Source organism: Aulonocara sp. 'chitande type north' Nkhata Bay, linkage group LG13, assembly GCF_057382095.1.
Source record: "Aulonocara sp. 'chitande type north' Nkhata Bay isolate Kocher_YH1m ecotype deep benthic linkage group LG13, A_spYH_male_GT1.1, whole genome shotgun sequence".
NCBI lineage: Eukaryota > Metazoa > Chordata > Actinopteri > Cichliformes > Cichlidae > Aulonocara > Aulonocara sp. 'chitande type north' Nkhata Bay.
Window position 1 is genome coordinate 8,228,584 of NC_141356.1, and position 25,036 is coordinate 8,253,619.

General features: G+C 39.7%; 1 protein-coding gene across 1 annotated transcript in view; it reads left to right on the top strand.

Annotated features, from left to right (window-relative positions):
- Positions 1-25,036, top strand: part of plpp4 (phospholipid phosphatase 4) — a 51,458-nt gene that overhangs the window by 22,756 nt on the left and 3,666 nt on the right. Inside the window, exons 2-6 of the mRNA XM_086258531.1 lie at positions 6,520-6,628; positions 10,589-10,679; positions 14,218-14,281; positions 14,428-14,552; positions 23,548-23,718. Of these exons, the coding sequence (XP_086114657.1) occupies positions 6,520-6,628; positions 10,589-10,679; positions 14,218-14,281; positions 14,428-14,552; positions 23,548-23,718 (560 nt within the window). The remainder of the gene's footprint in view (positions 1-6,519; positions 6,629-10,588; positions 10,680-14,217; positions 14,282-14,427; positions 14,553-23,547; positions 23,719-25,036) is intronic.

A 25,036-nucleotide genomic window follows, 5' to 3' on the forward strand; every position in this document is an offset into this window, starting at 1 on the left:
GCTGAGACAATATAGAGATCTATCGGAGCAGCATGCTTGAAGGAAGTCATTCCAAAACAGCCCACGTGTGTGCCAGCAAACCACTGGGACATAACTCAGCCAGAGATCAGAAAGCCAGCAGACTCTTCTCTTCTATTCTCTCCCATCATAGCACTTATTATTCCTCCCTTGCATAGCCCTTCCTCTCTTCTATCAGTACACATTTTTATTGATAAAACACAATGAAGCCCCCGCTCTTCACGTTCACTGCTGACCATTGAGATTCATTGAACTGCCCTGATTCTCAATTTGCATTTGATATTGTGCAGCGAAAATGAATAGGAGTTTACCAGAAGTCAATCAAATTCACGGTGGGGTCTGACATAACCTCTGATCCTAATAGCTTGTAAATCTCAGAAGTTCATTTTTGAATAGCTGCCTCCTCTATGTTTAAATGACTGGAGTAATAAGTAGTGGGGGGGGGGTGCATGTGGTGGCATCAGACCGAGAGGAAGGGCAGTAATGATTGCCTACCTCTGGTGGGAAAAGTAATTTCGAATCCTGTCCCAAATGTGGCAGATGGTCAGCCCCGCACTCTCCTACCTCAGTCCCTTCACTACACACACAACTAGCTCTTAGTTGCTTAGCTGATTGCCAAATGTGCACCTCCTGAGAGTGCAGATGCAATCAAATGTGAATGACCTGACAAAATGCCTGCATCTTTATGAATGTGTCCCCGGATTGCATCACATATTGCATTGTAGCTGAGAACAACTTCAGTGCAAAGCACAGCAAAATGAGGACAGCAGCTTAACCCCACTTAGGAAGGAAGGAACTTGCTTGGGAGTTAACTCTAAAACACCAGACGAGACACTTGTACTGTGCTTTGAACTCTGTGTCATGGAGATTGTAAGGCTCCCTGATATTTTCCTTTCCCCTTGAGAGATGAAGGTCACACACTCTGTCTGCCACAGAAAGTGAGCTGTGTAGTGTAAGTGTTGCTCTGCTGCCTCCAGCACCTGTAGACAGTCACCTGTGTGACTGTAGTCTAATAAGGGCTCTGGGCAGTTTAGTCAAGCTACAGTAAGCAAACCCCTGCTTGCAAAAATAATGAAATCAGGACTGATGAAAATTCTCAGCTTCTGTTGGATGTATCTGTGATAAGTTAGTATACAAACACAGTCTCTCTCTCTCTCTCTCTCTCTCTCTCTCTCTCTCTCTCTCTCTCTCTCTCTCACACACACACACACACACACACACACACACACACACACACACACATAGACGTTTAGCTGGAAGATTACTTTCAAACTTGCAACTCAACTTCCAGAAAAGCTGGAGCTTTGTATAAAATTAATTAGAAAAATGTAATAACTTACAGAATATTTAAACCCTGTCTTACATTAAAGGATCCAAGGACACATATCGAATGTTGAAACAGACGTTTTTGTTATTTTTTTATCCGATGCCAGCAATCTGACAACCAAGGAGACCAAACACTGTAGTTGAGAAAATGTTTCTTTTCATGAGCTCTAGATTGCAGTCAGACCTGTTGAGTAAGACTTGTCTTTCATAATTCTTAAGCACAGACTTTCAGATACTATTTATCTGCTGGAGATAGTGTTTTAGGCCTGCCACGTCTTCTTTTGTCTTTCACACGTCCAGTTTCCTCAAATTTTTTAAGGAGACACTGCACACCATGCAGAGATATGCCAAAGTTTCCACTCATAGCTCTTTGGGAATTAACTTGGTGCAAAAATGCATTGCTATACCTGTCAGAATGGGTTGTCTTTGGCATTTTTCATACATTCAACTAAGTTAAAAGTTAAAATTTTCAAAATTTGTTTTGCTGTCTTTATATTATTCTCAATTAAATGTTGGGTTAAATTAATTTGCAAATCACTGTGATTTTATTTACATTTCACACTGTGTCTCTTCTTTTAGAAATGACAATGGAAACTTGCCTGAAGTTTATCCAACTAAGCCATTTGGCTCTTCTGTGTGCCTTATTGCTTCACTGCATAACTAATTAAGGAACAATTCCATTACTTTTTTTTCTCTAAATCACTTTCTGTCACAGTGGCGCAGCAGAAGAATGTATTCCCGAGGCCACGATTCTGCCCACAGTGCATTGTAAATCAAGCGCTTTCGAATAAGACGCTCATATTGTTCTTTCTGCTGTTGTATGCTAAATCTCCCAATTGTTTCAGCACGATAGAGGAAGAGCAGATGTTGGGAAATAATTTTGCTTCATTTCTTTAGCTGTGGCTGCGCTCATCAGATTTGGGATATGCATCAAGGAGAGATGGATAGGAGCCGGTGGTGATAAATTGGCCCAAATGCAGAGCTTTAACGATGAAGAATGGGCACGAGGCAAATTTCATCGCAAAAAGAAAAAATAATGTAGACATTAGTAGCATACCTTGTCTCCACTCAGCCTAAATGGCCCTATACAATTGCACAATTTGCAGAAAAATCAGACTAACCGCCTCCATTAAATCTTTCTTAAAGGTTTGTTGCCAACAATAGTTACCTTTACATATTCACCTTGAGGTCTGTTGTTGGCTTAATCTATTATGCTTTGGCCCCTGTAGAGACGTTTATCACTTTGCTCAATACTGCTCCTACAGAGGGTAAACAGAAGCTGATAAAACAAAATGAAGTACTCCCCAGGCAGCCAGCAGGCGGTGCTGAGTTCAGGGCATTTGCTGTGCCTCCTCTTTATGGGCACTTAGCTGTCTATTCTTGCCAGAGATTATGTCAGTGGGCTCAGCGGAGCCTTGATGAGTCTGCTTTTATAGAAAACTTTTTGTGGTGCATTTCCTGATGTGGTGGCCTTTTTTGTCACTGCTCCTCTGCTGCTTTTTTCTCTGTGTCTCCTCCTATAGCTTCAGGTCCTGTGGTCATTTGCAGTGCCTGTTTGATCTTCTTGCAGTGAGCAGAATAAAGATGAGCATTTAACAAGAAATAAATAAATAAAAAGGCCATAATTCAGACCTTTCAGACATTTTGACCATCTGAATGTGCCAATTCTATCTTTGACGCAGCCCACCACCCCTCTCCACAGTTCTTTCACAACTTTATGAATCAGTTTGCCTGCAGATATTTTCCTGGATGACATACTGAGGACTTTTTTTTTCTCCGCATTGTCTCTTGATGCGATCAGCATGGCCCTTCCTTTATCAAACACAGAAAAGACCTTCCATCACCACCTTGTAAATGTGTTCGCTGCAGTCTGTAAATTACAATAAAGGTGAAATTAATTTCCAGGTACTTCTATCCTCAGAAAGAAGAATGAATTCTGTGTTTGACTTTTGGAGCCTAGAGCCTTAAAGTGCACATAAACTACATTGGAATTTCACATTTAAATTACCATTTACCATTTACCATTTAAATAAATTTTATCACTTGGGGAAACAAAGAAAAAGATGAGGCAAAAAATTCAATCTGAATTTCAGGCCAAAGGAAATCCGGTGTGGGCAGCATTGATTTGTTAGAAGAGATTTGATACAAATTCTCCAAAAGAAAGAGGAATATTACATGTCCAAAAGGCATTTGATTTCGAGCTTATGAAAGCAATCATTTCCACTGAAGAGAGAGGAAAAAATGCAATGAAAATACAATGCCATAATAAAACTGAGTCGGCCATTGTCCGTTGTTTCAGAATACGGATGCAACTCAGTCAAGTTATTACTGGGGACCGAGTGGCAAAACTTCACAAGCATCCATATTGTTTTTATTCACCATCGCCTTCTTCTATTCTTCATCATCTGTCTTCTTCTGTCTATGATAGTCCTAAAGCATATGGTTAAAAGTTCTGCAATTTGACACACTGATTAGTGATAGTGGAAAACATAAGAATGGAAATCAGACCAAGTTTCATGTCTGAGCACTCTAGCACCATCAACAGGTTCAATATTGAGATTCCTTTAGGCCTCAGTCCTCGGCCACCTCTGGTTGCAAGGAACACATTTTTTATTCCCCAGCTGGTTGGAGAGTGGTATGGAACCAAAATCACCAGGTGAAGTTGGTTGCAAAGTGGGTGGAGCACCAAAAAACTCCTTGTCATTGATTTGGTCACTAGCGGTGACGTGTAGTTTGCATGGAAGACAACAGCTTCTCTGCAAAGTGTATCATAAACTGGAACAGGAGATTGCTCACCTTCAAAGTAAAATATGTGTCTTAGTGTTGCAACCAAAAGGTTTTACTTTGAAGGTAAACAATTTTTGTTTACAGTTTGCATTTTATGTGTTCATGGGTTAGCACAGTAAGCAGTTAGCCAATATTTGCAGACAGAGTGTACACCAATGTCTGTTACCTGTTACAGCAAACCAAAGCAGCTAAACAGAAAGCAAGTATTCTGGGCTTCTTCCTGAGATCTTTCCCAAAAAGTGTGTCACGTGACTAGCAGGGTTGGAGCAATAATAACAAAAACTAACTGAAACAAAAGAAGATTTTTTATGAGCCTTAATGCATTAACCATTTTTTGTCCTGGTTTAAAATACCCTGTTTCTCTTTGCATTAACTAAAAACAATCTTTAGGTTTTTTGTTTTTTTTGCCCATCCAAGACAGGTAGTATTAAGCAGTCCAGCTAAAAGTTGATGCCTACGTTTTTCTTAAGTTCTATCTGCCTGTCTGTGACTAATTCGAAGAAGGAGACTCGCACACATTTATGTGCAAGAGTAATTAGACTGGCTAACAAAACACTGGAAAGAGAAGCTTGCACTATCTCACACAGAGGAAATGTGACTTCATTCTCTGCTAAGAACACCATTACTCCAGTACATTACGTCATATAACAAATTATTACTTGCTGGTATAATAATGCTTAAAATCTCATTATGGGATCTTTGAAGTTACACAATGAAAATGAGAGTTACAAAACCTGCAGAGAGAGAGATGCAACTACAGTACTGAGCTTGTTCCAGCTTATTTTCATCCCTTAAAAACATACATACATATGCGTCTGCTTTCTTTAAATTCATAACACATATGTAATTTAAAATCATAAAATAAAACATGACTCTAAATTGTTCATATTAAGATATGTTACAAATCTCAAACCACTCTTAGTCTTCACATCCATACAAACCTAATGAATGCATTTGGCAGGAGCATGCAAAGTTAGTATAAGGTTAATATTATTATTATTATTATATGTGGAACAGCAAACTTTAATGGACCCATATAAAGAAGTGATTACACACCAGAGCAAGTCTGTGCATGCTGTGCATTCTAACATGACCCATGAAAGAAAATATGTGTCGCTATCTTCAGGGAGCGTGTGCCTAAAACTCATTAAGAATGTAATGACTGGATGCAAGATAAGCTTTACAGAGCGACAGGTAGATCATTGCAGTATTTAATGATCCAAGAGCGCCGCGTGCGCTCCTAATGGAGGTTCAGTTCGTATATTTGTGTCTGTATCTAAGGTGAGTTGGGGGGGGGGGTTCTTCACTTGACTGTGTGTCTATACTGCTCTGCTTTTAATCCCCGGGGAGTAAAATTATATTTCCAGTCACCGATACCTGAACAACAGAGTTAAAGAGAATACAAGCTGGGAAAATTGAGTAATTTATGAAGCATATTGCGTGTCATTAGCACAGCATAATATATTGTGAACCACATACCGTGAATGTAATGCCGCTGAAGTGAATCATGCGCACGGGCCCAGCAAGGTGTAAAATGAGCAAGTACTGATTAGGCTGCTCCTTTGCAAAAACATCAGGAGACATTATTATGAGCCGACCAGCAAATAGACTTGGCCCAGTGTGTAACGTGCTGCATGTGTCCTTGAGAGATTAAAATTCTGTAATTGTTTTCCCTGTGAAAATAAGAAAATTTGTTGTTTATCCTTCTTATGTAGCCAATGTTTACCGAAGACACATGAGCCCAATGGCCTTTTTAACTTTCCACAGTTAAATTCTCGCCGAAGAGCTGAACGAGATCCACAATATTCTCCAATTTCTGCCGCTGGACAATGAGCATGTCTACTGGAGTAGATAAATGCTTTGCTGAAGGGCCCACATTGTGGAGGAGAACATTATTCACTTGGTATTTCTTCCTATGCTGCATCAGTTCATCTGGAGGTTGGCCTGTTAAATCCAAGAACTGCTACAAGTTTAATCATATTAAACTTTTTGTTGAGGGGGTGGAGGGTTAAAATCTATTCAGCTTAATTAAAACATCTGCTGCTTTTGCCGATTTAAAGTCATTAATTGAATGGATGGATTTATTGAAGTCCTTGTTTAAAAAACACTTTTAATTGAGGTCTCTTGGAGCTCACTTGCAGAACCGAGGAGCTTGAAGCGTGTTGCAGTGCATTGACGTGGGACCACAAAGTAGTTGATCTTGGGTAAAGACGTCCTGCTCACATGGACTCAGTTGTGGTTACTTTTGCAGAAGAACGACAGGGTCTTCTTTTTCTGGAAGTACTTTGCACATATTAAAAAGTCATGCAATCTCTCAAATTGTACTTTTTTATTACTTGTGCATAAAGTGTTAGTTACTGATCAATGTGCATTTATTCCCTGCCACAGATTTACAGAGTTTCTGGAGCCCTTTGAGAGAGTGATTCAACCAGAGGAGCTTTGGCTCTACAAGAATCCTCTAGTTGAGTCAGACCACATTCCCAAGAGGGTCATGTTCGTAAGTACTGCCTGTTTAACTATGCATTCCTCTTATGTCAGACTTGGCACTAAGCACTTGGTAATTTTTGCGTTGTTTCCATGTTTAACAATTTCTGCATCATTTCTGCACATGGTTGTATTTTTACTGATGAGCTGAGGCCTGAATCCTGGTAACAAATACGAAAACAGCTTTAAAGAACTGTGGTGCTTAGCGCAGCAATGTAAATATCTGTTTTGGACAGCCGTAGGTGGTCCTCTGTTAAGATGAATTTCTAGCCGATGCAGCATGGATGGAAAGTAATTTTTCTCTGCCTCTTGCTGGAAGCACTGAACAGATAACCTGACGTTTTTATCCAGCATCGATTGGAGGGTCTGCCAATTTTGACCTCAGTTAACAGCAACAATCACTGGCTTCAGTACACTTAACCAACAATGCTCAAATCCCTGAGTGAGTCATTGTTTTCTACCTCTAATGATACCACTTGAAAGAGTGATTATAGTAAAATAGGACAACACAAAACAGCTTTAAGCTCTTTATATAAAATAAATAAATGCATAAATTTATGTATGAGTGTATAAATGTGAATTATGTGTCCCTCAAAGTGTTTGAATTTGAAGTTGCAGTGAAATGAAATATAAAACAAGATCTGTTGAACCTTAAAACCTGAACAATCTGCACTCTCAGGAAATGAGATGTCAAGCAGACCTGCTTTTTAAAGGTGATATTTCACGACTCAGTTCCCAAAACTGAGTTTTAACAGTGATTGCATTCTACCATGCAACATCATACAGTAAATGGTTTCCAAAGATTGATCAAACTATCTTTTAGAGCTTTAACAGTCAGATATCTCGTGGCAAGAGAGCAGGACCACTACTATGTTATAACAGGCTTTGCATGCTGTTACACTGTCCTGTGGCAGAAATGGTATTTAAGCTACAGATATTTACAATTATCTCTTTGATATTTCTTAATATTGCAATCAAGAAATTACTTATTTTAGCATAACATTCTCAGATCGGTTACATGTGTATGTAATCGTTCACAGCAGGACAAGCTTATCTACATTATTCCTTGTTAGAAGACCTTTTAGAAGGTTCTGACTGTTTAATCAAACCATCTCAGCAGGCAAACCTTTGGATGCCTATTGCTCATGTAGCGTACCTGTTGAAATGTCAGCGTTTGAGTGACTGGTGCTCCACTCCATCCTGTGCTGCTTGACACACATCAGTCAACAATCAAATTATTATGTGCAGAAACAGCTGCGTAGTAGGTGGTAAGTTCTAACTGTCTGTCAATTCGAGACAACTGTCAGCTTACGCAATGCAAAACCCAACACCTTTACCCCAAGTGCCTGAATACAGCCCATTAAACATCAACAACTGATCCACTTGAGCTTATCTTGGCAGCTCTTCTTGATGTTTAGAAGCTTTTGTGACAGAAAAGTTAGTGCTTAACATAAAATGGCTAAAGCAGAAGCAGATTTTCTCAAATGGAAAATAAATAAAAGCCGAGCTTTAAATTGCTCATCAGTGAAACATTTGATGGGTAATTTGTGATAAGCAATTGAAAATGCATTAGTCATAGAACGTGCCAGTCGAGCAGAAAAAACACTCACATTCACATAAGCAAGCGATTACAGTTCAACAGCTGAGCTGAATGTCCAGCCAAACACCATTCACGAACAAGATTATTTAAAGCTCATCATCACTCTTTTGGTTTGTGTTTAATTTATAGATTATCACAACTTCAGTGTGCAAAGATCTTCACTCATGACACGACTGTAAATTACCCCACACTCCCACCACCCTACAGTCGTCTAGGAAACTATGCACAACTCAAGTTATTCAGTGTCACTGTTCTAACAACAGCTCTGAAGGTGTGGAGAATTTATCTAATAATTAAAAGCTGCCCATGAAGTGGAAAAAAAGCTTTACAAATCAGTAAAATACAAAAATTGCAACTGTTTCCATTTTTGCACTGTTTATGCAAATACCGATAGTTGATTATGCATGATTTCCAGATGAAGCCTTGAAGAAGTTAATATGAGTATAAAGTATTCTAAAACATTATCTACAGTAATAATCTCTCTATGAAGTGAAATGAAATTTGCTCCAAATACTAGGCAGTGATATTAATTGTTTTATGAATTAGTTGCTATCCTGCATGAGCCCTAAGGAGATGGGCAAATCTCAAAAGTACATGTAAATGTAAAGAAATATAAACATTGCAGTTTACAAATGTATTGCAAATACGATAAAATGCTGTTATATAAGGAGTTAAAGAACAAGATATGTGTCCGTTAAGTATTAAATAGGCTTACTGTTAATTGATTAAAAGGTATGCTTAGTAAATGTAAAAGAAACAGTTAACAAAATCTTTATATTCTAAAATGACGTATGGAAAAGCCTCCAGCTGTGCACTTTGGACATTTCAGTCTTGATCTTTTTGAATGTCATACGTGAGAGGTAGATCTGGCTGGGAACCCAAAAACATTGCATGCCCATGATGTACTATACTGCCAAAATTATTTGCTTGTTTGCCTTGAGTGACATCCAATTCTTAATCCATAGGGTTTAATACAGGTTTTAGAGATCACCCTGGGTCAACACACCTGAATCAAATCATTAGTTCATTACCAGGCCTCTGGAGAACTTCAAGACATGTTGAGGAGGTAATTTAGCCATATAGATCTGCTGTGTTGGATTAAGGATGCATCTAAAACCTGCAGAACACCTGACCTCGGGGCCTGGAGTTCCCCCGCCCCTGGTTTAATACGATGTTAGCCCATCCTTTGCAGCTATAACAGCTTAAGCTCTTCTGGGTAGGCTTTCAACGAGGTTTAGGAGTGTGTTTATGGGAACTTCCAGAAGACCATGTTGGACAATAAGACCTGGCTCGCAGGCACCTCAGAAGTATTCTGAGGTCTGGACTGTGTGCAGGCCAGTCAAGTTCTTCCACACCAGCTCAACCATGTCTTTTTAGACTTTGTCTTTATGTCTTTTCAGGCTATGTCTTTATAGGCTTTGTGTATGTAGGAACAGGAAGGGGCCATGAATGCTTTTGGCACTATAGTGTAGCAACTTTTCAATCACAAGGTTTCCGCGCTTTGCCTGATTTATTGTGTGTTTCACTCTAAATATGCCAAAATGTACAAAATAAAGATGCTGTAAGAAAATTTTATATGTCTCCATTTGCATTTGCAACGATAATATATTTCATGTATGTTAAAGTTATAAGTTACATTGTCCAGAGTACACTTTGTCTTTTATTGTACATTAAGTTTTGCATTATGTTGTTCAGCTTTAGTAGGACGTGTGCACTTTGCACCAAACCGACTGCCATGTTACAAGGTTAAAAAAACCCACAGTGACTTGTTTAAATTGAAATTCAGAGAGCAACTCTCGCTTCACTTATGAGTGTGAATGAAAGTGTGATTACACGTTTGAGCTATTTCGAGGGGATAGTGAGGTGCAAAGTGAGATCATAATTGGCAGCGATACACAAACATACTCAGGATGTACACAGCTGAACTAATGAACAGGACTCACAGGGAAAGGAATATGTGTGCGTTATAATAATGGGACTAAAACACTACCTTTGTTTTTTGCTACCTCTGTTGCTTAAGGAAAAGAAAATATGCAGAATTTGTCCAGAGAGTAATTAATAGATTCTCGGGCATGAATAATTACCTAGGTGCTGAGAGGGCCCCAATCTCATATCAAACTAAGGGCATAATTCTCTCAGCTCAGGCACGAAGAACCACTGAACAATAAAGAAGCTTGTTTTGCCCCTCAGTTTGCCTTGTTAAAATTAACTCTGAATAATAGATGGGCTCGGGTCATTCCCAGAGGCACAAATCATTTCACAATTAACCTGCAAAAAAAAAAAAGAAAAAAAAAGACCTAATAGAGTGCTGTAGTACATCTCTAATGTCACAGTAATAACCATATATTTGTCACTGTCTTTATTTCCTTACAGGCAATTTCATTCCTTACTCCACTGGCAGTGATATTTGTGGTGAAGATAATTCAGAGGACGGACAAGACAGAGATAAAAGAGGCTTGTTTAGGTTCGTGGAGTTATTTGTTTGAAATGTCACAAATTTGTTGCTGATTATTGTCAGTGTAATCTAGCCCATTAGAAGTCTTCAACTGACATTTATATTGCATGTAGTGTAATACTGTGTGGTTTGGATTTCTTGTAAAATAACTATTAAAAAATGTCTGTTTCTTTAATCCGTTTGATCTTTCCACAGTTCGACCTGGTTTTACTTAACGGTGCAGATCTTTGTGTTTGCTGGTACTGCACAAATTGATCTTAATCACAGCAACCACGAGTATTTACCAATTGAAATTTTATGCTGTTTGTTCTATCAGGCAACATCTGAGCGTTTCCTCCGCACTGATATGCCATTTTCCACTGGGTCCAGAGGCCTGCAGAGGCTTTGGCACATCAGACAGCATTAAGAAAGTTTAACACAAATCCAATTAAAGATTCTCCCAAAGATGAATGGGGGGAGCGAGCGTAGCTCAGTGCATCGGTCCCGAGATTACAGTGTTGTGTAGAACTAAACAGGCCCATTACTGCCTGCAGAGAGGCACTCCTAGAAGCTGAACGAGAAAGCAGCATCACGCCGAAGAACAAAGACTAAAAGGAAGCCCATTATTTTGACAAGTTTCTACATGATCACATTACTGAAAGTAGCTTTGAACCAATTCTTCCGCAAGACTGAATGAGAAAGAAAAGGAAAGCAGCTGTTCAACTGGGTCTGTGGTTAAAAAGTAGCTTTACCTACAGACCAATTTATTTTTCATGCCAAACTAAAATCACCGAAAAGTAGCTGTCCTCATATTCTTGCTAATTTATGGGGTTTCAAGCAGTCCCTGAGGGTCCTCTAACTCTGAATCTATAAATCAAATTTTCAGACAGATTTAATTGAACTTTCATAATTTGTGGGTTTTGAGTTAGATTTCCCGAGTACCAATGGAAATTAGTTTTTCTAATGTACTGGGTTTTAATGTTTGATACAGTGCAATCTACTAACACACTGCCTCTTTGCCTCATTTTCTTTGGAGTGAAAAGGATTGTTTTTCTTTTTAGAGTTGTCTAATAATCCTTTATCATTCCCAAAGTCATGCTGCTTAATTACGTGATTATCTCAGTGAGGATACAACGATGCCATCTTGGAAGTTTGATTATATTATATACGACTCTCGGAGAACGGCAGATGATCCTGTAATGATTTCTTTATGTGTGTTTTTGGTGACAAAGAATGAATAATATTGCTCAGCATCTGAGTGTGAGATCCCATACCACACATATAGTGACGTTCTTATTTACTTATGTTTTTTACTGTGTGTATGGGGATCAATCTTCCAGCAGAGTACAAGAATGCATTTGTGTTTATGCTCATGTGTCAAAGCATCAGCATCTAGTTATGAAAGTACTATATAAAAAACGAGGCTCTATGTTTGAACACCTGTGCTTTTAAAAAGAGAGAAGATTTAGAGGGTAGCAATATATTAAGGATATGACAATCGATTTAAACAATCGGTGATTTCGTCAAATCCCACAAATCACCTTGTTTTTCTGTAAGAGCTGAAAGAGAGGGTCTTTGCTAATGTAACGGCCGCAGTCCTATCTTTATTCATGAGGCTACTAATTTCCTGAAACTGTGCCTTAGAGTAATCATTGGGGCAAACTCTAGGGTATATGCATATGAATGCGACCAGATTTGGTTTGCAGAGGCATAGCCCCAATCCAAATGTAAGTAGACCTATTTGGCATAGGGACTGGTGCCGGATGAATACTATATTAGGGGGATGAATATATTAGGATCCCTCATGGTGGGCTAAAAAATGGCTAATCATGCAAGCTCCTCTCGGACCCTTCAAGCTTAATTAGTGGATGTGAGGTGAATTTTGGCCGAACTGGAAGGACAGAGTTGCAGGGTGGGAATATACATGCGTGCCATATGGCAGTCCACCGCACTAGATGCACATTATATTTATAGCAACCACTTTCATCAGCAGAAATCTGCTTATTGTGTAGCAGGAGTTAAATGGGCATTAAGCGCAAAACACAAACTGTCAAACTGTGTCAGCGTTACGTTTGGCTATAGGTCAGCAAAAAAATCATTAGTGCAATAATGACCGTCAGCAAGCACCAAAAAGGATTTCCTAACATGTTAGGGAGTTGTTGGAGTGGAGCAATAGTTTTATCCTGACAGAGATCTGACAAAGGATGAGGGAAACGCGCTGCAATTTAACGTCCCTGCCGAGACGGTATGTGCCTCATTCTGGGATTTCATTTGATCTGCACTGGTTTGCCCAAATTATCCAGCTGTGAAATAATACTGAATCTGTGCTCCTGTCAGCCACTCAGGAAGATAATTCATGTGTGTTTTGGTGGTAGGGTGAATGGACTCATTTCCACTGCGGACTACTGGGATGAACCTATGAGGTCAGGGTACTAATGATGAGTCCCGGTGGTTTTCTTTACAGCTAATTAAATGAACATACATTTGCAGTATAACACCTACCTGTCAACCTATTGGAGTTTTCCTGTTCCCCATCATGGATGTTTAATAAAGCAGGAATTGCTTCACAGTCAGACTAGGCTCTAAAAGGATGCGCTTATGTCAGTTTTTCTGTGAGGATTCTTTCTTCACTTTTATCACATTTTCAAATCTAACAAGTAACACATCAATCTCACCCTTTGTATTTAGTACTAATACTGTTACTAAACTTAGACATTATATTCAAATGATCTATTTTTTACTGCTTACCTAAGTTTTGTTGGTGTGCAATAGGGCTTACCCTTGCCCATGTTTTCCAGCTTTTCTAAGTCTTTGTCGAAGCTTTTCTCAGCCAACTTCTCACCTGCTAGATGTCCATCTATAGAATAGACATGCTCAAAAGCAAGGCACGTGTCTCATTGTATTGGTGGAAGAGCAGTGGCTCTATTTAAGGCTATCTCGCAAACTCATTGCCGACCCAGTTGATAGCCACGGCTTCAGTTTGAGGTCCTCATTCTTATTCTAACACCCGGCTGCATAAATCTGAATGTTGCTGCTTCATGAAGCTGTCATGACCACTTCATCTGCAAAAGAGACAAAGATGTAATCCTGAGATGATCGAACAAGACACCCTATGCCCCGAGCCTTGACTGAACCTAAAATTTTATCACTACTGTGAGATGAGAAAGCTTATTGCTGGATTTGATCTGACAGACATCTGTTGTATTTGGTCCACGGCAATTTACCCACACTCCTAAAACAAAAGCTAGATGAGGCATTTATGGTAGCTCAAAGCACCACGAGTCTCACAGGGTAGCTAAGCATACATTTGTCAGTCCTACTCGCTACTGTTGCTGCTCACACACGACCCTAACAACCATGTGTCCACCTGCAAGGGAAATTCCCATCGATGTTTTATTGCTATATTATATCAGAGGAGAAGTAAACCTGCCCGAATCTTTGTCACACTGACAGAATGAATGATTTACTGCAGCGTGATGGTTTCAATTAGTCCTACAGATGCTGAAAAATGTCAGTCTTAGTACCCCAACACTGTAAAATGTTCAGTTATGTGTCTCTCTTCCTCCAGCTGTATCCCTGGCTCTTGCTCTAAACGGAGTCTTCACAAATACTATCAAGTTGATTGTTGGCAGGTACGTTAAACAAGCCCATGTTTTTTTAAAGGCAGTGTCAGTAATGCTAAATGTTAGGCTCTTGGCCCTTGCCACATGAGATCCCTTTTTCACTCTTGACAAGTAAAATGAAATTCTTCCCGTCGATGGTATTGTTTGATTTTCAGACCGAGGCCAGACTACTTACAGCGTTGTTTCCCAGATGGGCAAATGAATGCAAAGATGCTTTGCACTGGGGAGCCGGCGGTAGTCTCCGAGGGGCGCAAGAGCTTCCCCAGCAGTCATTCCTCCTGTGAGTATCACAAGGCGATTGACATAAATCACCACCAGAAGTTGCAACACAATGCCAGAAGATATCAGACACTCATTAAAACGGCATGGTGCTCTGAGCAACATTTCACCAAGTAGAAACCAAATCTATGACTGACTGGCTGCTGTATGTATGAGGTGTATCTTGTTGCTCTCTCTCTTTCATGGTAATTACAACATGTAGCAATCAGTTTCATTCAATTTGCGCACCCTAAGTAAGAGTTGAATGCACACCCACCGTTTGATCTGACATCCTGCTGTGCTCAGCTGTGCATTCCGGCTTAGGACACACAAAATCGTATCCTCCAAGCTGTTTTCACTTCAGCAGTATGTTAAATAATTCAAATGTTTTCCTGTTGTCCAGCAGACGAATGTTAAGCGGTATCCATGGAACATTTGCTGGAGGCCACACAGATGCTGAATAAACTCTTGGCATAGCGTGGTGCATCTGGGATGTAAAGGCTTTAATCAAGAAGATACATCTTTGCAAAGATCTATTAATGGTCTTGCCAGCACTGAACAAAAATGTGACGGCATGGCTTTGGTGTTTTGGGTTTTTATTTTTTTACGGTGTTTTGTTCCGGTGTTTCTCCTCATTTAAAAGTGCCTAAAGATGGAATTTAAAACGGGTTCTTTGCTAAGTTGTCTGTTATGTGACACAGCACTGGTTCCTCCCTTGAGTTAGGTGCCTTTTTCATGTTTGAATGAGTCATACGTCAGTGTTAAGTGGCAGGAGCCTGGAGAACTATTACTCAAGATATAAAAAATTGCAAGAAAGTCTGGCTGCTTGGAAGAAACAAGGGGTGGCTCAAGACTTTTGCACATCACAATATCTGTTTTGCGAAATTAAAGAAAGCATCTTTATGTGCTTTGCTACCGCTGTGACATGCATGAAATGTATTTTGTTTTGCTTGCTTCTGCATTTTCATTACATTTCTACTCTACATCCTCATTCAGAGTTGACAAGGTAATTACGCAGTAATCATTTGTACTGCAGGAATGTGCAAATAAGCAAATTGTTGCATCCTACCGAAACAGTTATTTGTCACAGTAGTGAAAAGAGCTGAAAATGCATGATGCATCTTAAACACCTCTTCTTCTTTTTTTTTTAAAGATTCTAATGAAACCAAATGAGAATTATTCGAATTATTATTGAGGTATATTGGGCATATGTACAAGAAACGCTCTGCTTCTGAAATGCTTGGGAAATTTGTTTAATTGTCATCCTGCTGTCAGTGTGAATGTTTACAGCAGGCTCCTAATCAAACATGAGATCACTGGGCTTTTGTGTGTTACATGCCAAGACCATGTGAATTCAATGATGTAATTTCACAGCCCAGATTTATTTGAAATACATATTTATAGTAATAATGCTAAAGTCTAATGCTTACAACCTCTCAAACACCTGCTTTAAAGAAAGGCTTTGAAGTGTTGGCTTTGTCCCATTAGACATGGCAAAGAGGGACGATGCTCTGTAATTCACCGCAGCACTGAGCATGGATTACATTCATCTATGCGACAGCTCTAATAGCCTTATGTTGTTGCACAGTGAGTAAGAAAGTGATTGAGAGAACAGTGCGACTGGGGACATAGGGAGCGCCCATACACTAGCACATCTAGAGAGCAGAAGAAATCCAATTTCCCGTCTCTGTCCCTTTTCACCAGACATTGCTTGTTGGACCACGAATAAGTTACAGAGCTTTTACTCAGACAAATGTGGCGTGGGACAGAAGAATAGGGCCAAAGAGAAGACGAGAGTGAATGGAGCCTTGTTTAAAATGGCATCTGGATGTCTCACAAAATCAGCTCTGGCTTGTGTGAAGACATACACTCAGACTATAGGGGAAAAATAAACAGTTTTGCACTCACAGACTCAGAAATGAGGTCACAGATATGCAGCTTGTGTCATTAGAGGACGCACGGTAAAATGCAAACGAAATCCATCAAGAATAGCCAGAACAAAGATATACATATATATCAGATTCCACTGTTTGTCGACAGCTATTTTTTAAACACTCAGACTATTATTATTGCATTTGAAAGTTGTTAAAGCTGCTCACGTTGCCCCTGATTAGATTTCTTTTTCTTCGCCTCATAGCAAAGTAAAAGAATAACATAAATTGGAGGAGACAGGTTCCAGAAAAAAGAAAAACAAACAGATAAATAGCAACTCCCCTGAATTCGCTGCACCAATATCCACAGCGATAAAGCAACCGGGCCCTAAAGCATTAGCTCTAATTGTCTACTTCATATTCATATTCATCTCACCACTCTCCCCTTGTGAATATTAAGCCATTAGATATGATCAATTAATAAACACTTTTGAAACCCATCTGCCATCTTACCATCTACAGTCTCTCCGATTCCTAAATGAATCCTGAGAGATGGAGCTAATCACATCTCCAGCTCCTGCTTCTTTCACTTATGCACAACTATCTATATTAAATTAGCCTTAGCTTGCCATGTCCATCATATTAGTTGAATGTCTAGGGAGAATTAGGCTGCTGCAGCAGCGTGTCCTCTTATTTCTGCTATAACGCAGTCAGACACAGTTCAGTGCAGAGTGAAGGAGCAATTATACAGCGCTAATAAGGAGGTTCTGTTGAGCTTTTGTATGTTAATGGATGAAACAGTCTCCATGCTCAAGTGGTTAATTAATATGCATTACTTCTGTGAGAGTCAGGGTTGTGTCCCACTTGTTCCTGCTGGGGTCAAAAGTCAAAACAGCAAGAAGAGAGTGAGGAAGGCTGGGAGATTGGAAGCATAATAATATGAGTTTGGAGTGTGGTGTTGATGGAAATTCATATTATAAAGTAACACATAAATAAGTAATGAGTTAAGTGTTTAAAGCTAGAATGTAGATAAGTTTGGTGTAATGGCTCAGCCGCAGCCACTGAGATCTTTCAGACTGAACTTCAGCATTGCTCTGAGCTCATACTGATATTAGCACATTTGCTGTGTTAATTCTAACAAAGATAAAAATCTTTGTGAAAGTTAGACTTGCAGATTGGCAGTGATCTTGGTTACATCCCAGGGCAGTTACTTTTACCTAATAATAATCAACAGGTAGAATGCCATACGTTCAGTGTCAGGAGTCACAGGGATGTAAAAATTGACATAAATCTGTTAAAAGAAGCAACTGCCAGAAAATAAGGTTTAAAATGATCTCCTCCCTCAGGTTATACATATAAATGCATGTGGAAAGTCAAGATAATATTAAGTCTTACTCCCAAGTGCAGACATACTGTAATCAATGTCTCTGGCTCATCCTACCAAATACAGTGGAGAAATGGCAAGCTAATAGATACAGAGAGCCAAGAAGCCGAGATTGCTGGCTGAGCTTGACTCCGTGTCCTGCCAGAACTACAACTGAGTTTAATGTCAGCTTTTTTATACAGACCAAAGTCCTGAACATTTTAACTTAATAGATAGATAGACTTGAATAAAAACGTAAAGTAATTACCTGCGGGAAAAATGTCTATCAAATCACATGGCAACCTGTCCCGCTGTTGAAATGCTTCAGTCAAAATCCAAAGTAGGTACAGGAGCGTTTCTTGTATAAGAAATAATTGTGCAAATCTTTTGAGAGCCTAAAGAAAAACTCCTAGTTAGCAAATTCTATCTCATTATTTCAATTTATCATGCAGCTCTGCTATTGCCTTTTCTGCTGCACCACATCTCTAAAAAGATGCAGCTACAATTAAAAATCAAAAAGCAAATTTAAAAAATAAATGCCTGTAGGCTCAAACCTATAGGTGGTTGCTGGGGCGACGGAGGGGCTGAACAGCAGGCAGCGATACAGAGCAGCACATGTTAGTGAAAGAAATGGGAAATGTTGGTGTCTAAACAAATTCGAGGTCTTAGTTTGGTGTATGAGGCGAGGAGAGTAAGGCATGTGTATGACGCAGTCCAGCTTGAGCAGTCTGCCTGAACTAGCTTGCAGACTGTGCAAGCTAGCTCCATTTATGTGGCTGAGCGGTTCCTTTGGATGCACCAGTGGATGCTGTTTCTAACACGTTTACCAAAAAGAAAAACCTTCTTGCATCATTTCCATCTTTAAAAAAAGTGCAATGTTGGTCCTTCTTCACTTGAAACTTCTGCGCAAACCTTGTGTTTGTTTGAAGATGAAAAAAGGCAATCACCCTGTACTCATTACTCTCATTAGGCATCTCTGTTTAGTCTCAGGGGAATAACTTTTTCAAAGCTTTTGAAATGAATGAGACAGATTCATTAACATGATGTTTCCCCCCCATCCTTGGCCTCTTCCCTCTGTCCTCTTAGGGACTCCTGCCACTTCTGAACAAGACAATAACATCCCAGTCATTATTAAATTAAGTATAACCCAGCTTGGTCATATATGCAAATTTTACATCTACAAAATGTATTTGCGCACTTCTTTACACGTAGCCCGGGCAGAGCACATACTTATTGTATTATTCATGCCGAAAAAGCATTTCTATTAGAGCAATCCTCAAGATGTTGACTTACTGTGTCTACAAACATAAACTTTGTGTGTACTATGGCAATAAAAAAGACGATTTTGGCTCAGCTTTGCAGCAGGTTAGATTTAATTTATTCACATTTGTTGTTTCTGTCAATGAATTCTAAAAATAAAGGTTAGACAATATTGTTTCTATCTACAGTTCCCCTATTTTCTGTCTGGAGTATTTCAACATTGTCTTCAGTTGCTCAGATTTATAGACTGCACGTCAGTTAAAATGGGCCATTTGCAGAATTTTATGTATGAAATCCACATATTACGAAAAAGCTCTGGTATTTAACTATAGCAGCAAATTGCTACAAATCAGGGAGAGTTGTTGTGTGAGTTTGGTGACCTGTGCAGCCTCCTTCTCATAAATGGATATGTGCCTGTCACTCTGAATGAATGATTATAGCAAGAAAGAGCAGTTTACTAGATGGCTGCTCCAGCTGGGTCATGATTTTAGAAGAGAAGAATCAAAGCATGTACAACGCACAGAGTAATGTATACGTTTATCATGTTCAAACAGTGAAGATGACTTTGTGCAATATGATACCCTTTTTGAAGTGTTACATTACTGCTGTTACTAATACAAAAATGATGTGTGATCTGCTCTCCAGAAATTGAAAAGATAATATTGAAAGTCTTGTTGAACTAATATGAGTTAGACCATGCTGACTGAACATTTCAATGTCCGACTCTATGGTTTATTGATAATTTGGTTCTGTCTTTCACAGTGAGTAATGTAATTGTCTTAGCTATAGTAAGAGCTATTAAAATAAATGGTGTGAGCTGTGATGGGAAATGTGGTGAGGTTGCCCAGAAGTGAGATTGATGGGCAGTGAGGAACGCTTAGGCTGGGGATGGCTTGTTCATAACCTCTGAGCAGAGGAACTCAAGTGAGCTAGAAAGCTCAAAAGTAATGCATTTTTGGTAATGCTGACAATGTCCAGTGTGTTATTGCATACAGAACAAGGTATAGCAAATACTGGCGCAATTTAAAGCTTGGGGTCCACTAAGCCCCTCTGTGCAATGCATTGTTAATATTGGGCAGGTGTGAATTTCCTCTGGGAGCCTCTTAAATCTGCTTTATATCACCCAAAGCTTCATTATCTTTGTAGTGTTTGCATCTTTCCTCGCATTAATTGGGCTCCCAGTTTACCCCAGTCTACTTTTCAAGCAGGATCCAACTTTTGCTAACATCTGATGGGTAAATTGGCTGGCTAGCAAGAAGAAGATACATTGTGAGCAATCCAGCAAAAACAAAAAGAGCAAAAAAACAAACAAAAAAACGCAGAAAAATGTAATATGGGAAAGTATTCTGAATAAGGATGCAATGAAGGAAAACTACAATATCTCCATAACTTCCCATGCAAGTAACATTGAATAACATAGCAATAAATCTTATATTAGCCTAAACCAACTGTCCACTATGCTGGTGTAAATTGTCCAGTGTAAAATTCAGAATTGTTAATGGATCCAAGTCATCACCTGAAAGCAAGACAGGCAGCTGTTGGGACGGCTGAACTTTCTGCCTCTTCCTTCTACCCCCATTGGATTTCCTCGCTTTCTCTCTCTCTCTCCTGGCTGCACATGTGTCCTGCTGGTCTTAGTATTCTGGGCCAGATTGTGGGGTGAGTGACAAATGGGCATCTGATGGGTGAGGCTGGGTGCTGTTTGGCCTGCTGTAGCAGTTAACTAATGACCCTGTGCCAGGGCAAAGATTAATGGCTCCATCACAAAACCTTTAATTCTGATAATTAGACTGCTGCTTTATCTACAACATCAGTTAAAACAAGGGGTGGTCTCTTCAGCATTGCATGGCGAGTAGCTCAGTCACGATTGTTTTCTTACTCGGGGCTTTATTTTTCACTGTAACGTATGTTTCTGTGTGTATGTGTGTAATTTATAAACTCTAACCCACTCTCGAGTGGTACGATTTGGGACATGTGTGTTCTCTTCTTTTTGTGAGTGAGTGCTACCATAGGATCACTAATCCGATGATTTTCTTATGTACGGCAAATTTAGACCATTACCAGTGCACGTGTTTGGACTGTGGGAGGAAAACCGTGCACCCAGAGAGAACTCCCACAGAACTCAAACATAGTCCTCATATAGAAAAGCCCCAGCTGACTCATGGATTCAAACCCAGGACTTTCTTGTTTTGAGGTGAGAGCTGTTCAGTGTTCAGTCATTAGGAAGCTAATTATTTCACGTGGGATGCACACATTGATGCTGCAAACAGACCTCATTTTGCAAGAGTATGCAAATTGCTAAATGAGTCTCCTTGAGAGTGTGGGCTCTGCTTAGCTCTGTAAGTGTAGTTTTCTGCTTGCTCCCGTCTGCTCCTAGGCACCTGCAGAGTGTTTCAGCACAGCGTTTAGAGACTGCAGTCTCAGTGAAATTACCTGTGAGTGGGTGGCTGTGGGAAGAGGTCAAAAACTCCAACAACATCTCATCATAACGACCTCATTGTGATGATCCCTTGAAGGCCACAAGCCAAAACACCTTGGTCAATTAAAAAATGTTTATCTGTACATTGCAAGTTTTGCTGGAGGTTTGACCTCTTTCCATTTTCTTTATCATTCAATTCATGCACATTGAAAGCAGGTAAAAGTGCAGTGGAAACACATACTCAACTTCTGAAAAACTGCTGCAAAACTCCTATCAGTTTCCATTACATTTTTCCAAAATGCTCAACAGTTACACAGATGGATCAGCTGGTCAGTGAATCGATCCCTAACTCCTCCACAGGTTGAAGTATCCTTGGGCAAGGTACTGAAGTCCAAGCTCAACCTGATGCTTAAGCATGTGTATGTGTGTGTGTGTGAATGTTAGTGTTGTGTGTCATAGGGTGAAAATGAGACTTATAGTAATAAGTTGCTTTGACTGCTCAGCTGAATAGAAAGGTGACTTATAAGTACAATTTCATTTACCTTTTAAACTACATAAATATATCTGTAGTATGATTTTATATAGACAGGTTACTTTTGGGGCTTCTTCACTCACCTCTTTTCCCTCTCTGTATTTGTACACCACTCCACATTTAATCAGGAGTTATTAATCTCTCGCTCTTTTCCACAGCTTGTGTTTTGTCCTTTCTCACTCACCTCAACCTCAACCCATCACGGCAGATGGCTGCCCCTGCCCGAGCCTGGTTCTGTTGGAGGTTCCTTCCTGCTAAAAGGGAGTTTTTCCTTCCCACTCTTGCCAAGTGCTCATACAATAGGGCAGGGGTATTTAACTAAAATTTAAAGAGGTCCACTTAGAAGAAAGTTACTGAAGCAAAGGTCTGGATGATCATAATGTTTAATTATATACATATATGTATGATTTTTCAAAATTCTCGCCATTAAAAGTTTAAGTGTTTAACTTCAGAAAAATCGAATAAAGGGCGGAAAATCTCGAATTGCCTCTTTTCTGTTTCCTATCCGGACTGAAAAGTCTCAACCATTATAAATCTCAACACAGCTGAACAGTTGTGAGCAGTTTTAGAGGCTCCCTTTATTCCCCTCTTTTAATTATGGAGAGAAATGTGCCGCAAAAAGGGTTGCAAATGTGTACAATATGTTCCACAAGTGTAAATTTAAACTTACAAATATGTACACCAATTTTGTGTGCAACTTTCTAGGACTCTCAGGCACGTGCTCCAATCCACACACAAGTAAGAAGCAATCTGACCACACGTAAAACTATTTTACAAACGTGTGCGTCAAAACCTGAATAAATACTGATCATTTACACACAAATTTATTGTGAGTGAATTGAGCTCTAGCTTGTCCTGCAAGGATTTTAAAGCTAGAGCTCAATTCTTTAGTTTTCATTATAACAACTGTGGAGAAAACTGCCTTGGTTAAGTGTGTAGACCCAAACGTGGTCAAGATGCACAGGGCTACTTTCCTCATACCTGAGAAACCTAACTCAGTTGAAAAGTGCAAGGATCAGCACATACAAGCTGCTCTTTCAGGTCCTCATCATCTTAGAGATCAACAAATTGCATCTGGAGAGGCCCAGCGTTCACCCATTGCTCTATTTTCACTGTCCACTTTTCATTTTTGCACAGCACTGTTCGTTCCTAATTTTTTCCTTCTTTCTTCCTTGTCAATTTTTTAAGCTTTTCACACAATCGTCTGTATTTCTCCCTTTCTTTCTACCATCTTTTCATGTGTAACTTACTCTCAGCTATTGACACTGTAGAGTCAGTGTTTACCACCTAGAATGCACAGAGCTGATTGGCTGAGTGGTATCACATCACTCTATTATTTATATTTTAGGGTCTTTACATTATAATATAAAACCCCTTGAGGCAACTGTTGTGATTTTGTGCTATGTAAAAAAAAACTGAATTAAAAGTAACTGAACTAGCCTTGTGTGACTGGCTCACTGACTGTATTTATATCAAGAGCCTAGATCAAGACATCAACTGATAATCTGAATGTTGTAACATAACATTCAATATTGATTTGTCTCTCTTTCTTTCTCTTTGTCTTCCCTCTAGTTGCATTCTCAGGTCTTGGTTTCACCTCCTTCTACCTGGCAGGAAAGTTGCAGTGTTTTACGGATCAAGGTCGCGGGCGTAGCTGGCGTCTCTGTGCTATGGTGCTGCCTCTTTACAGCGCCATGATGATTGCACTGTCCCGGACCTGTGACTACAAACACCACTGGCAAGGTCTGCCTGACAACTTAGACACGAGATTTTCCTCCATTTATTAGAATTATTGCCACAAAAAGTCTTGTGCCCGTGTCAGCCAGAAATTATTGATGTTCAGTCCAACCTTGCTCAAGGCACTTTTGTAATTGTAGATGCAGATGAGTAATGAGGCCTATGCTTGTAACAGCTGTATTCCTATAATCACAACAAGCTTTAACTTCATCATCACACCTGACAAATTGAGAGAAAGCTAAAAAGTGCAGCCGGTACGATAAGCCCAACTAAGAAGTTCACTTGTTTGTCCAACAGGCGTAAAATTGTGTCTTAAAGAGCTGTCTTTAAGATATTGCATAATGATTAATTCCTGAAAACTGCATCAGATGCATCATATCATTCACCAGCTTCGGGAGGAGATTATGATTATAAGGTTAAGGTTTCATGTTTCTCCACATCATTATTCTTTCTCTGTTTTAACTTCATATATTTACTAAAAGACTTAGAAAAACCTGGGATGGAGGGGTGAAGCGAGAGGAAGCGAATGAATATGTGGGTGAGGTGTGTAAAAGCGCATGTGCAAATATGATGACAGTTCTGTCATGGGGTGTTAATTAGTTTTAGAGAGCCATATGTTCCACTTTTTTTAGGAACTAAAATATATTTACAATGAAAGCAAAGCACCTACAGCAGTTCAAGACAAGCCAATCATTGCATGGGTCCTCATTGTGTTTCTTAGCTCGACTTTTTGTCGTGAATCTCCTCAGCAAACTGTAAGTACGCAAAGGGCTATTAAACTTGAGGGGGCTCAATCTGCTCCCACTGTAAACACAAGCTGGGAGCTGCCATTAGCCAGGCTGCGGCACCATTCTCAATAGATACTAATGTTCCTCACCATTCCTTTTCACTTTGGATGTGCCCTCTGTTCTCTGAGGGGAAAAGGCTGGCCTTCCACACGCCGTCTCAACGAGGCCGCCCAGCTAATATATCGCATCAAGTCACAGTCTATTAAATTCGGTTGACAGCAGTCGATGAAACATTCAGTGAGCAAACTCGTGCACTGTACAGCTGTTGAATGGCGGGAATCGATGTTGCAGTATTTTTTTCATTTCACCCAGAAGGACGAAATAAAGGGAGACCTGTGGAAAAAACATCATTTTGATATGGCAGAAGCCTCTACTAGAGCTGTTTCAGCCACCAGCTGGCTGTGTCATTTTGATCTATATGCAGCAATATAGACTTAATACTCACCATGGCAGTGTGATATTATATGATATATTATAGCTTAAAGGTGGCTAGGTATAATACAAGCCTGTTCAGCATATGACAAAGTGACACAGAC